The sequence below is a fragment of the Lathamus discolor genome, chromosome 7 (assembly GCF_037157495.1).
Source record: "Lathamus discolor isolate bLatDis1 chromosome 7, bLatDis1.hap1, whole genome shotgun sequence".
Taxonomy (NCBI): domain Eukaryota; kingdom Metazoa; phylum Chordata; class Aves; order Psittaciformes; family Psittacidae; genus Lathamus; species Lathamus discolor.
Genome location: NC_088890.1, coordinates 3,537,567 through 3,549,989, shown reverse-complemented (window position 1 = coordinate 3,549,989; position 12,423 = coordinate 3,537,567). Strand labels below are relative to the sequence as shown.

Genomic DNA, 12,423 nt, shown 5'->3' with positions numbered 1-12,423 from the left:
CTACAGTCATTAGTCACTTTGGGCAGTTCTAGGATGTGGGTTTCCTCTGAAGTCACATCTGGGAGGCTTTTCAACGATGACATTTCTGTCAATATTTACCATCTTTCTATGAACACTGCCTAACCAAAAACTAAGTTTGATGTGAAGTCTAGGCTTTTGCACAGCACTAAGTTTTCAAAGCTGTCATGAACTGAAAGGAAAAAAAGTCACATGTTTTCTCAAAGTAAGACAGCCATGATTGTCTTTTTAGACACTCCACAGCTGAAAGCAAAGATAATTAAAGCAACTTCGCTGCTACTTCCTAAATGTTTTCTCTCATTTACAAAAGCACCTCTGCATTTGTGCAAAGACTGTGGGCCTTGGTTACGTTAGCAATTTCTCAGGTTTTTCAGGGTCGGCTTGTTATTTAAAAGACTATTTATATTCTTTCATTTTCTGTGCTTTTTAATAACTATGCTTATTAGCACAAAAAAAGAAATTACATTCTTTACATTAAACCTTTATTACTCCATCAGATTCAACATCTCTGCAGCCCCCATGACAGGAAATGGAAGGGTTTTTTGGCATATCTTTCTAAGAAAAATGCATCAAGAGTGAACGCTGGTTGCAAGATGAGGCTCACCCCTGCTGCACTTAAACCGTGCATTTGAAGACGCCAAGGCAGTCACATCAGACCAGCAGAGAAAGAGCATCCCCCCTCATCAAAACTGTTAGTCACATCAACCCTTTTCTTTGTGGAAGGGTATTGGGTCAAAGGAGACCAAGGATCCCAGACTTCGCTTCCCCTCTTCCCATCGATGCCTCGGCGTCTACCTGGGTACCTACCATGAGCTGCCTCTAGCGAGGCTTCCTTCCTGCCGTGCGTAAAATACAAAGATGTATCCATAGCTTATACAGCGACGCGGGTTCCACACAACTCTATGAGAGGAGGCGCACGGCCCCGCCTATACAACGCACTACGCCGTACCCGGGAGCACCCTGAAGGATCCCAAGCGCGCGCACACGGGCCACGCCGATGAAGGCCGAGCTTCTGCCCTAGCTAACCGGGCTGGCCGCCGCGGCATAGCAAGACCCCGCCGGCGATCGCAAGCGAAAAGGACCGCTTACCCCAAACTTGCTCCCGCAGCCCATTACCGCCGCGCCGGGACCGCTTACCCCATGCTTGCCCCTGCCGCTCGCCTCGTCCCGCGCCCGCAGACCCGCCCGGCCCACAAGCTGACCACGCCCCTTAAAGGGGCCGAGACACTTCAGACAAAAGCAGCTTCTTTCGCCGAGCCACGACGGATTCGATCCGCCGGTATCTAAGAGCACAGACACGGGTACTAAGGCTTTGGCAGAGAGCGAGAGCGCACCACTAAGTCCTTCTGTCAGCATGTACCAACACCACAATGAAGAACTTAAGAATAAATACCATGTTAAAAGCGGCTTACCTGGGGCCAGAATAAATGTCATCACCAGAGTCCGAAAAAAAAAAAAAATGCATGAAATTCACATTACTTGAGTCAGACGTCCTGTAGTAAGAGAACCCATCTCAACAACGGAATTTGCAACTGGCTAAATTCCAAAGTTCCTAAGTACCTGGCTAAGTTACAAATCCCCATGAAAGGCAACCTACACTCAAAAAAGACTCTGTCATTAAAAAGGAAAAAAAATGGGTAAAAAGCATTTGTAAATGCTCAAGAAAACACACACCCATTCAGGCATTAATCTGACCACCTCACTGCTCCCGTTTTACAGGTAACTTACATGCACTGACGCAGACCCCAGCAGAGCCAAATACAGAGCTGAAACGCCCCTTGATAAGCTTTTAAATATAAAAATCTGTATTTTCATCGTTTGACACTAGAATTATAACCTGCTGCATACACTGAGTTTGCCTCGTACCTTCCATCAAGCAGATTACACTGAAGCTGTTGTTGCTCATCAAATTTTAAGAGTGCATTAGAGCAACAGTATTGCAGCATGCAGTCTCCACAGCAGAAATAAGGACAGGAGTTTGCAGGTTGAGCCTTGCCATGATGATCAACATACGCCTGACAATCCTCACCCAAAACTGAAAAAAAATACAATTCAAGAGTTAGCAACTGAAGAAATACTCATGTAAACTGTCTCTCTCATACTGACCACCACACCTGGGTTAACGTTTAAATAGGTTTCAAGTAGTTTAGTTAGCCCTTAGGAACAAACTATTTCCTTTAAAGCAAAGCAAGAGCAATTACTTCTTGCCCACAAAGTATCTTCTCTTTGTCAAGCAGCTCTTCCCAACTGTTCACACATACTTAAAAGAATAAACTGCATGCAAATATACTTACAAGATGCTTTGTCTGCTGTTACCCTCCTCCTACATCCACTAGTAGCTACCAAATTATTGTAAAGATTCAGAGAGCAACATGACTAGCTAAAAATGTAAAAAACACAAACCAAACCAAAAAACAAACAAAACAAAACAAAAAACCCCAACCCAAACCACACAAAAGCCTTAAGACCAGTTAGAAGAAAATGGTAAATATTCTTAGGCCAACACCCCCCCACCCAGTATCCATATTGAGCCTGACATTCTGTGGTACGGAATACCCCTTTGGCTAGTTCGAGTCATCTCTCCTGCCTGTGCTTCCTGTGCCCCTCCTCACTGGCAGAGCATGAGAGACTGAAAAGTCCTTGACCAGGGCAGGCACTACTTAGCAGCAATTAATCTTTGGTGTGTTATCAACATCATTCTCAGACTAAAGCCAAACCAGAGCACAGCTACTAGATTGACAACCACAGCAGCTGAAACCAGGACACCCCACCTGCATTTCTGCTGGCTTAACGATCTGAGTCACCTCAGCAGAGGGCCACCAGTGCACACCCAACCCACCACGGTGCAAGGACTAAGGCTGAGGAAGGCAGAAATGACCACCTGTTTTGGCATACCTGCTACTGAGGGGTTCATCCGACCCTGCAAAACAGCAGCCTGATGACTTCACAAAATCAGTGAACCGCTTTAGCAACCTCATCGAGTCCCACCTCAAGAACAGAGCTGCTCAACTACTCCTACTGACAGTCCCTAACCATTGCGATAAGAAAACTTCTCACTTCCCACCCCGTTTATTAAAGGCCAGGTGCACACAATATCAAGAGCACTTCTCCTTTTCTGGGATTTCACCTGGTTAGTCCTATGATCACATCTGCTTTTTCTCCTACATGACAATAGTTGTGGAAGACCACAAGCTCCATCCTTTAAGCACAATAACAAGAAAATTACAGATGCTGAAATAATAATAAAAAAACCGCACACAACAAAACACAAAGAACCCAACACAAACAAAAAAGCAAATAACCAAAACCCCCCAAACCCCAAAACAATTACCAATGGTAGCATCGGAGAGCTGAGTTCATGCATAGCTATCAGAGGCGTTTGTATAAGCAGCGCTGTCGATGCAATACCACCACTTCACACCAAGTCTTTATTTGAACCTTGCTCTGAACGGTTAAAATGCATTGTGGCAGCGGGGGTAAGGTGAAGGCTTTTAAGGGGATGCATCAACACTAACTGGCAGCCACTTTGTGGTACATTATTTCTCTCCCAGTAGCCTTACCCTCGGCTCACCAGGGAACAGCACTCATCAGGTGGATGCACACAGTCACTGCTGGGACACTAACTGCCGCTGTGGAACACAAACCGCTTTCGGCGTAACCTTTCCCTCAGCAGACCCAACTCCCACCAAAACCGCTGTTAAGGTGCGGCTCTCCCGCAGACGCTGGCGCCACGTGGCAACCCAAGACCACAGAACACGTCCCGCACTGCTTGGGCGGCTGAGCTGAGGAGTCTGCTCCAGAGCAGGGGCTCCTCCAAGCCGGGAACTCCCTCACGAGAAAGCCAGCGGGAACCCCCAAAACCGCCTCAAAAAGAGACGCCGAAGCCCACCAACCCCCCTTGCGGGCCAACCCCCCCGGGCCTCCCTCCTCTCAGTCACCACCCCGCGCTCACCGACCGCCAGCGGCAGCTACAAGAGGCCGGGGCCGAACCCCAAGGCAACCCGCCACGTCGCCATGGCCGCTGCCGCTTCTCCTCGGCCGCGATGGGCGAGCCGCCGGGGCTCCGGAATCCCCAGGCGCCGCCGCGAGGGACCGGGAGGAGTCGCGGCCAGAGCAAGGGGCGGCGCGATGAGCACGCGGAGAGCGGGAAAGCGCTGAGGTAGACGGGGCGGGGCGGGACCGGCACCGGCTCCACGACGCGGCGCTGTGCTGAGCCCCGGCATGAGGCTGGGCTGAGGCTGATGCTACCCTGGCCTGCACTTGACGTCTCCCACGCCCTCGCCCGCTTCTCCACGGCCATGGCAGCTCTGCTCCCGAAAGCCCTGCAGACTGCTCACACACTAGGCAAAAGGCCTTGCTGGTTCCCCACTTCCTGGGTCCTGTTCACTGCAGTTTATCTTTCAGCATCTTACGGAAAGCTGCTGCCGCCCTTTGTTTTTCTTAGGATGCAAGGCTGTAACGCAACATTTCTGTTGGAGGCCCCTGTGCTGCTGGGGGCGAGAGGGGAATATGACCTCAGTGAAGAAAGAGATGGCTGGGCAGGCACATGTAGATCATTGCTTGAGGTGAGTGTTTTAGCATCTGTTACTCGGTAGCTGCAGCCCTGAGGAGAAGGACTTGGGGTGCTGGCTAAAAACTCAACATGACCCAGCAGTGTGCGCTTGCAGCCCAGAAACCAGCCGTGTCCTGGGCCGCATCCAAAGGAGAGTGGCCAGCGGGTGGAGGGAGGGGATTCTTCCCCTCTACTCCGCTCCTACAAACCCCACCCTGCAGTCCTGCGTCCAGCTCTGGAGCCCCCTGTACGGGAAAGACATGGACCTGTTGGAGAGAGTCCAGAGGAGGGCCACAGAAACCATCAGAGGCATGGAACACCTCTTCTCTGAGGAAAGGCTGAGAGGGTTGGGGTTCTTGAGCCTGGAGAAGACAAGACTCCGGGGAGCCCTTACTGCAGCCTTTCCGTTTTTAGAAGCGCCCGTAAGAAAGATGGCGAGAGACTCTTTTAGCGCTGCCTGCTGCAATAGCATGAGGGGTAATGCTTTTAAGCTAAAAGAGGCAAGATTGAGGCTGGATATGAGGAAGAAATTCTATACAATGAGGATGATAAAATCCTGGCACAGGCTGCCCAGAGAGATGGTAGATGCCCCGTCCCTAGAGACATTCAAGGCCAAGCTGGATGTGGTTCTAGGCAACCTGATCTCGTTGAAGATGTCCCTGCTCATTGCAGGGGGGTTGGACTAAATGACCTTTGAAGGTCCATCCAACCCAAACTATTCCATCATTCCTTTTCTTCTACTCTGGTTATGCTCCAGACACGGTCTGGTGCTTGTCCTGGTGTCACAGGTGAATTATTCAGGGAAGTCATCCTTGGTGGGTTAATTAGAAGGGCTTTCTTCACGATGAAGCGATGATCAAATGGTAAGGAATCGACGACTGAAGGAAAATCATAGCGTAAGCAAATGGTGACAAAGTAATAGTGGAATGGTAATGAGAGTCACAGGAATCATTTAGGTTGGAGGAGGCCGTAAAGGCCATGGAGTCCAACCGTTTACCCAACACTGCCAAGTTCACCAGGAAACCATGTCCCTAAGCTGGCCCTTGACTCTGCACATGCAAGTGGAGCAGCCGCCCCGGTGACCTGGGTGCCAAGGGCTCGGGTCCCTGCGTGTGCGCTTCACAGCCAGCCCTGTGATGCAGTGTCTGTGTCACAGTGGGTGCTGTGTGGCCGAGGGTGCCCCTGCCCGTATCCGGGGCGCACGCGGGCCAGCGGTGCTGATGTCACAGAGGCCACTGTGACCGGTGGCGGGGGCAGGCCTATAAAAAAGGGAGCGCTGGGCACAGTGCATCGCTGCGACCTGCTGAGGTGCGGGGAGTAGAGGGCAGGGACAGGGCTCTCAGGGGGGCTGCCGAGGGAGGAGGGGGCTCCACACCGCAGGGCTCTGGGCCTGTGGTGCAAGCTCACCCGCATCTCTCTTCTCCCTCAGAGGTAGCAGAGGAGCATTTGGAGAAGAAGCCCCAGCGCTGCTGGGACAGGGACTCTCCAAACACCCACCTTAGATGTCTGACACCTCCACAAGGAGGTGTAGGACACCCGACTCGATGGAGCCAGGTGAGAGCAAAATCCTCCTCCTACAGCCTGGCAGAGGGACTCCCGAGGCTGTCGGCGTGGGACCGGGAGCGTTGGCAGGGGGAGGCAGGAGCTCCAAAGCCACCCCGGGGGATGGCCCCTCCTCTCCTCGGCAAGCGGGAGCAGGGCTGGGCAGTGCGAACCCCCCAGGACACCCATGCCTGCAGTGCCCTTTCCTCTCCAAGGCTTCCAGCCCTGCCCAGCAGCCAGCTAGGCAGGGACAGAGCAGCCCCTGCTGGCAATCCCTCAGGGACGCATCCCTGGCCCCACAGAGGTGCTCATTCCCGGTGCCATTTGCTCTCTCCCCTCCAGCATGCATGCTGTGTCGCCGTGCAGAGGCAGACCCGGACATCTGCGGGCCAGAAATGATTTATGAGTGGATCTGTGCCCATCTCTTTTGCCTGGTGAGTTCCTCTGGAGCTGGTTTCATCTTTGCAACGCACCTGCCCTGCCACATACCCCTCATCTGCTCCTTGTTTCTGCTCTTCTGCAGCTTTTTGCCAGTGACCTTTGTCCACGAGGGACCAAACAGGAAAAAGACATGGAATTTCTTCCTATGGAGATTCAACGTACAGCCCAGCTGGCAGCCCCGATGGTGAGGACCTGAGATGATCAGGGTGATTCGTGCCAAGAGAGGTTTGCGGGAGCTCAGCGCAGATGCCAAGAACAGAATCCCAGCCTTTCCACCCAGCTCTGGGACTAAAGTCTTGCTCCCAGCAGCTCCACAGAGGCTCCAGCATAGGAGCCTGCTCTGCCACGTGGATCTGTGGCCTGTGATCCAGCTGGGGCCACATCCTGCGCCCTGCCCCGAGGTGTGGGTCTGGCTGTGGAGACCCTGAGGCTGCCGCTGATGGGGGCTGCTCTGCTCTTTCCAGGTCTGCTTTGTGTGTGGCAAGAGGGGGGCCACCATCACCTGCCAGGAGATGGGCTGCAACCGCAGGTTCCATCTCCCCTGTGCCGTGGAGGGTGGATGCGTCACCCGTTACCTCCTGCCGTTCAGGTACCTCCTCTACCCTTCTCCCCATCAGCAGGGAAGGACCCAGCACTTCTCATCTCACCCATCCCTTCCCTCTTCCCCTAGTTCCTTCTGCTGGGAGCACCGCCCACAGCAGCAAGAGCTGGTGGCTCCAGAGGACACCAAGTGCCTCATCTGCATGGACCCTGTTGAAGGCAGAACGACCTATGGGACCATGGTGTGCCCAGCATGCAAACATGCCTGGTTCCACAGGGCCTGCATGCAGGTAAGAGCCGTTCCCTTGCTCGGGCATGGAAGGCTCTCAGCAGCACCAGAGCCTCATTCACACACTTTCTATTTCTCCTGCAGGGACAGGCTATGCATGCTGGCGCTTTTTGCCTACAGTGCCCGCTGTGTCAAAATACAAAACTGTTTCTAACAGAAATGCTCTTCATGGGGATCCGAATCCCCGTAAGGTTGGTGTCCTCCTGGTCAGCACTGTGCCACGCCTAGACCTGCCCCCGCAGTTGTGGCCCTCTGCTGACCCCCCAGTGTAGGCTTTAGCTCCATGCAGGAGTTGGAAACGGTACGGGGGAAAGAGCAGGGAGGCCCTGCATATGCCTTATGCTGGGGCAGCAGGCGCTCATCAATTTTCCTTTCTCCATCAGACAAGCGTCATGGGAAGATAACAATGCATACGCAGAACTGTACCAGAGGCACAGGAGCTGCGATGCCAGGGAGTGCCTTTGTCCGGGAGGCAGAGGGGTGGCAGAGCCAGACGGGTAAGTTGCCAAAGCTGCACCCCGCGGCTCAGCACGGGATCTCTGTCTCAGCAAGGGCTCGAAGCAGAAGGGCTGAAAACAAGAGCTTTGCTGGACAATCCCGTGCTGTGGGCACTTTATCCTTAGAGACATGAACCCATTTCTTTCCCCAGGCCCTGGCAGCTGTTCCTGTGCCGCTCCTGCGCTGCTGTGGGCACTCACAGATGCTGCTCCAACCTGGGGAAGAGCCATGAGACCAGATGGGAGTGTGACAGCTGTGCTGGCCTGGGCACCTGTAAGTGTCAAAGCCCCTGTGTGCTCCTAGGCCGGGGCCAGGCAAGGCCTGGCAGGGGGTACCTGGTGTGGGCTTGGCAGAGCCTGTCTGCTCCAGGAGGGCTGGGGCACTGCTCTGGCCTACCCTGCCTGGGGCCTGGGAGCCAAGCCCTTCCTGTTCCTGCTTTCCCTTGTAGCCCACAATGCTAGCTCAGAGCTTGCTGCTCCCAGCACTGCCGGCCCAGCAGCATCGGGGCAGTCTCCTGGATCTCTGGAACCGGAGTGCAGCAGCCCCAGCACCAGCAGCCAGACAGCATCAGGGCAGAATCTGGAACCCAAGGCACAGGAGACCAGCAGCCCCAACAGCAGCAGACAGATGCCATCAGCACCATGCCACAGTTGCCCGCTGTGTGATGGCAGCAGCCACTCCAGCAACCCTGGGCCTGACCGACGGCGACACCAAACCCGGTGCACCCGTCAGACCCAGACACCCTACACGTGGCCCAGAAGACTGCAGGAGAGAAGCCAGCCACCAGCAACACACACTAAGAGTGGTACCCGCAGCCAGGCGGTGCCAAGGCTGTCCCAATGCTCCCCATCACGTGAGACCGGCAGCCGCAGCACCACCAGGCACCAGCCATCGGCGGCATCCCGTGGCTGGGCACCACTGCAAAGAAGCAGCGGCAACAGACTCGGTGGGCCCATGCGGGTGCGAGACCGCTCCTGCTTGCAGCGTCGGGCCCAAGCTCCCTACGCACAGCCCAGAAGACATTCCCAGGGCAGACGCACACCAGCAGCTCGAGCTGGAAGAGCCCCCGCAGGCAGGCTGCACCCAAGCTGTCCCACCGCTCACCATCACGTGCAAGCCACAGCTGCAGCACCACAAGACAGCGGCCATCAGAGTCATTGCGTGTCTCCAGAGCAGAACAACGCGGCAGCGCCTCAAGATCCACCGGGCCCGTGCGGCTCCGAGACCGCTCCCGCTTGCAACACCGGGCCCAAACTCCCAACGCACGGCCCGGATACCTCAGTGGGACCAACCATGTTTCACCTCTGAGCAGCCGCTGTGATCCCCCTCTACGGCGCAATAAAGGTGGCCCTTCAGCTCTGGGCTGGCAGATTGCAGGCTTCTTGTTTGGCTTCCTCGTCCTCTGCCTTTCTCAACGGGCAGCATGAGGGACTGGGTCCAGAGCACTGTCCTTTCCCTAGAGGTCAGCAGCACCTCCTGCAGACTGACCTCCTGCACCCACCCACCCAGCCGGCCTGGCCCTCACAGCTCAACCCCCAAAATCATGCACCCCCGTGCCAGTGACTTCTGACACGCTTCAGCTCTGTTTCCCTCTGGATAAGGCTATAAGCAGTATCCTAGCCTCATCGCCTAGGTTAGTGAGCATGGTGGCAGAGGGCAAAGCTGGTGCTCTTTCAAGAGTTCAATGTCACGTCTGTGCAAAGTACTAAGTAGAGTAAAAGCTGCTGTTCTTCTTCCGTAACTATCACAACACCAAATTTCTTCACTAAAGAGGTCTGTGGAGTTTCCTAATCCCAAAGAACTCTCCCTGCTGTTATGTCCAGCTTTCAGCTAGATGAGAATGGGGCTTTGCCTCTCTCCCTCCCTGCCTCCTGCCATCCCTCTCTCTCCCATGCCCCCACAAAATGCTTTGCTATGAATCCTTGTTTGTAGACAAGCCTAACCATACAGCTCTGGCTAGACTTTCCAAACAGGCTGCTGAGACGCGTGGCTGAGGAACAGTAATAAATATAGCACAGTATGTTCCCCAATTCTTCTGAATTTCTTGAACTTTGTCAGCACTTCCATTTATTTGAAAAGAAAACAAAACCCCCTTTCTGAAGGTGCTGAAAGTCCTGCTTTACATGAACAGATCCTGCTTATGTACTCTGGAGGAAGGTGACAGCACTGATGTGCTTTTGCAGCCCAGGCAGAGTGACTGCTGTTGTGGTGTCATACAGAAAGTCTTAGGCTCCAGGAACCCATATGCTCAAACTTTCATAGATTTTATTAAATAACAACCATGGTCTTTTATCTGTATTCTCAAAGAAGGATTCTCAGTTTCTTGGGCTACAGGAGCCTGCTCTGAGGGTTTCCCTACCTGCAGCTGCTTTGACAACTCCTCTCCAGAGTCAATCCGTATGTTAAAAATGACTGGTTTCAGAGTTACACTCTGCGGAGGCACAGCAAAGCCCACAGAGTTAGAAAGGGAGTACTCTACCCTAGCTCAGTACATACAGTCAATGAAGTACACACCCACAGAAAAAAAACTCCTGAGCATAATCTAATGATTCACCTCACTGTGTCTTTGCACGGTTTGGCCAGACTGTCTTGGGTTTTGCGGTGGAACAGCCTTCTGTAGTTAGAAGAGCACGCTAACCCAACCGTACACACCCGCCTCTTGAGCCAGGACAGCATTTTTCAGCCTCTCCTTCCACCTTGGTTTCAATGAACCTGCATTAAGCCCACTTCCTGAAGCAGGCAGCTGAGAAATTAATAATCACTGATGGCAACTCACAGCTGTTCGTCAGCTTTAAATAGCTTCTACACTGAGAATACACTGCAGATAAAACCAAACGCAAGTTACAAATTGTGCAAGCTTGTATCTACTTCTCAGACTAGAAAAAAAAGCTCAGAACAATTGTTTTATGTAACTTCAAATCCGAATCTCAATTACTTCTAGACAGGAAGTTTACATTCCTTAGAGATGCAAGGTGAGATTAGCCCGTGTCTGAATGCAAGCCTCACAGAACACGTTCTCTATGCACTTTAACTCAGTTATTACAGAAAATATTAAGGACCAGCACTAGGAAAGAAACCCTCCGCTCGTTAAATAGAGCCCGCTACCTTGGAAGTTCTTTTCCAAGGAACAAACGTTGTGATATATTTTCTTACCACTGGCAGCCTATACAGATGCTGGACCATCCAAACACAGTGCAAAGTGTAAACTGAAGTCTCTGACAGTGGTGGGGAGGAGGAAAAACGGGGTACACAATGCGCTTCAACTTCAAGGCAGAAATTAATTCAGGAACAGAGTACTATTAACTGCGTACAACGTCCATTTGAAGTTTTGTTTCCATTTAGGACTGACAGCAGCTGCCCCAACTACAGAACTTTCTTCTGTAACTTTGATACAGATGCTTTCAATAGCTCCACCTCCTGAAACACTTAAGCGATTCACAATTAGCTGAATTGCTAATTACTTGATATACATCATCTAATTTCCTTTTCCACTAAGGGTCATTATTGGAAATTTGGCATGGCAAGGCTAAACAACCGTGTTACCAAGGAAAACTGCCACAGAACTGCTGTTCCAGTGAATCAGTGCTCTGCTTTTTGCCTCGTTTCTTAAAGCAGTAACACCACATACTGCAGAATGGAAGGAGAAAACCAACTGTAATAACCTTACTACTCACAGTCCATCTTGGAAACCAGAGCAAAGCAGGAGAAATTTCAGTAATCCAATTAGAAAGTGAAACACCTTCCCGTGGTAAATCCTTGCTACAATGCATCCATTAGCAGCAGAAATCGGAGGAATTACATACGGACCTTTTGAATGCAAAGAAAAATGGAAGCAAATTTAACAAGTTCAGTGGCATGAAAAATAGGCCCATGCTTCCTCCCGCCGCCCGTCACCGCCGCGCCGGGACCGCTTACCCCACGCTTGCCCCTGCCGCTCGCCTCGTCCCGCGCCCGCAGACCCGCCCATCACCGAGCCATGATGGATTCGATCTGCCAGTACCCAAGAGCACAGGCCACGTGTGCTAAGGCTTTGGCAGAGAGCGAGAGCACACCACCAAGTCCTTCTGTCAGGAGGTACCAACACCATAATGAAGAACTTGCAAATAAATATCATGTTGTTGTTCATCAAACTTTAAGAGTGCATTAGAGCAACAGTATTGCAGCATGCAGTCTCCACAGCAGAAATAAGGACAGGAGTTTGCAGGTTGAGCCTTGCCATGATGATCAACATACGCCTGACCATCCTCACCCAAAACTGAAAAAAAATAAAATTCAGGAGTTAGCAACTGAAGAAATACTCATGTAAACTGTCTCTCTCATACTGACCACCTCACCTAGGTTAACGTTTAAATAGGTTTCAAGTAGTTTAGTTAGCTCTTAGGAACAAACTATTTCCTTTAAAGCAAAGCAAGAGCAATTACTTCTTGCCCACAAAGTATCTTCTCTTTGTCAAGCAGCTCTTCCCAACTGTTCACACATACTTAAAAGAATAAACTGCATGCAAATATACTTACAAGATGCTTTGTCTGCTGTTACCCTCCTC

General features: G+C 52.1%; 1 protein-coding gene and 1 long non-coding RNA gene across 6 annotated transcripts in view; one reads left to right on the top strand and one right to left on the bottom strand.

Moving 5' to 3' along the window:
- Positions 1–12,121, bottom strand: part of SHISA5 (shisa family member 5) — a 39,061-nt gene extending 26,940 nt beyond the window's left edge. For 3 of the 5 annotated variants that reach the window (XR_010614243.1, XM_065687076.1, XM_065687075.1), the window contains exons 1-2: positions 11,796–12,121; positions 11,555–11,687 (exon numbers count right to left, since the gene is read on the bottom strand). Coding sequence is in view for 4 of the 5 variants with exons in the window: in XM_065687076.1 (XP_065543148.1) it covers positions 11,555–11,687; positions 11,796–12,006 (344 nt within the window). In the remaining variant the exon portion in view is untranslated. Of the gene's footprint in view, positions 1–1,155; positions 1,217–1,884; positions 2,054–2,913; positions 2,948–11,554; positions 11,688–11,795 lie in introns of those variants that run through there. The other 2 variants (XM_065687077.1, XM_065687078.1) reach the window with 2 other exon arrangements.
- LOC136018359 (uncharacterized) lies at positions 6,461–7,129 on the top strand. Its single transcript, XR_010614372.1, has 3 exons — positions 6,461–6,546; positions 6,636–6,737; positions 7,018–7,129. It is a non-coding gene; the product is annotated as an uncharacterized LOC136018359 (long non-coding RNA).
- Positions 12,122–12,423: the final 302 nt, after the last annotated feature.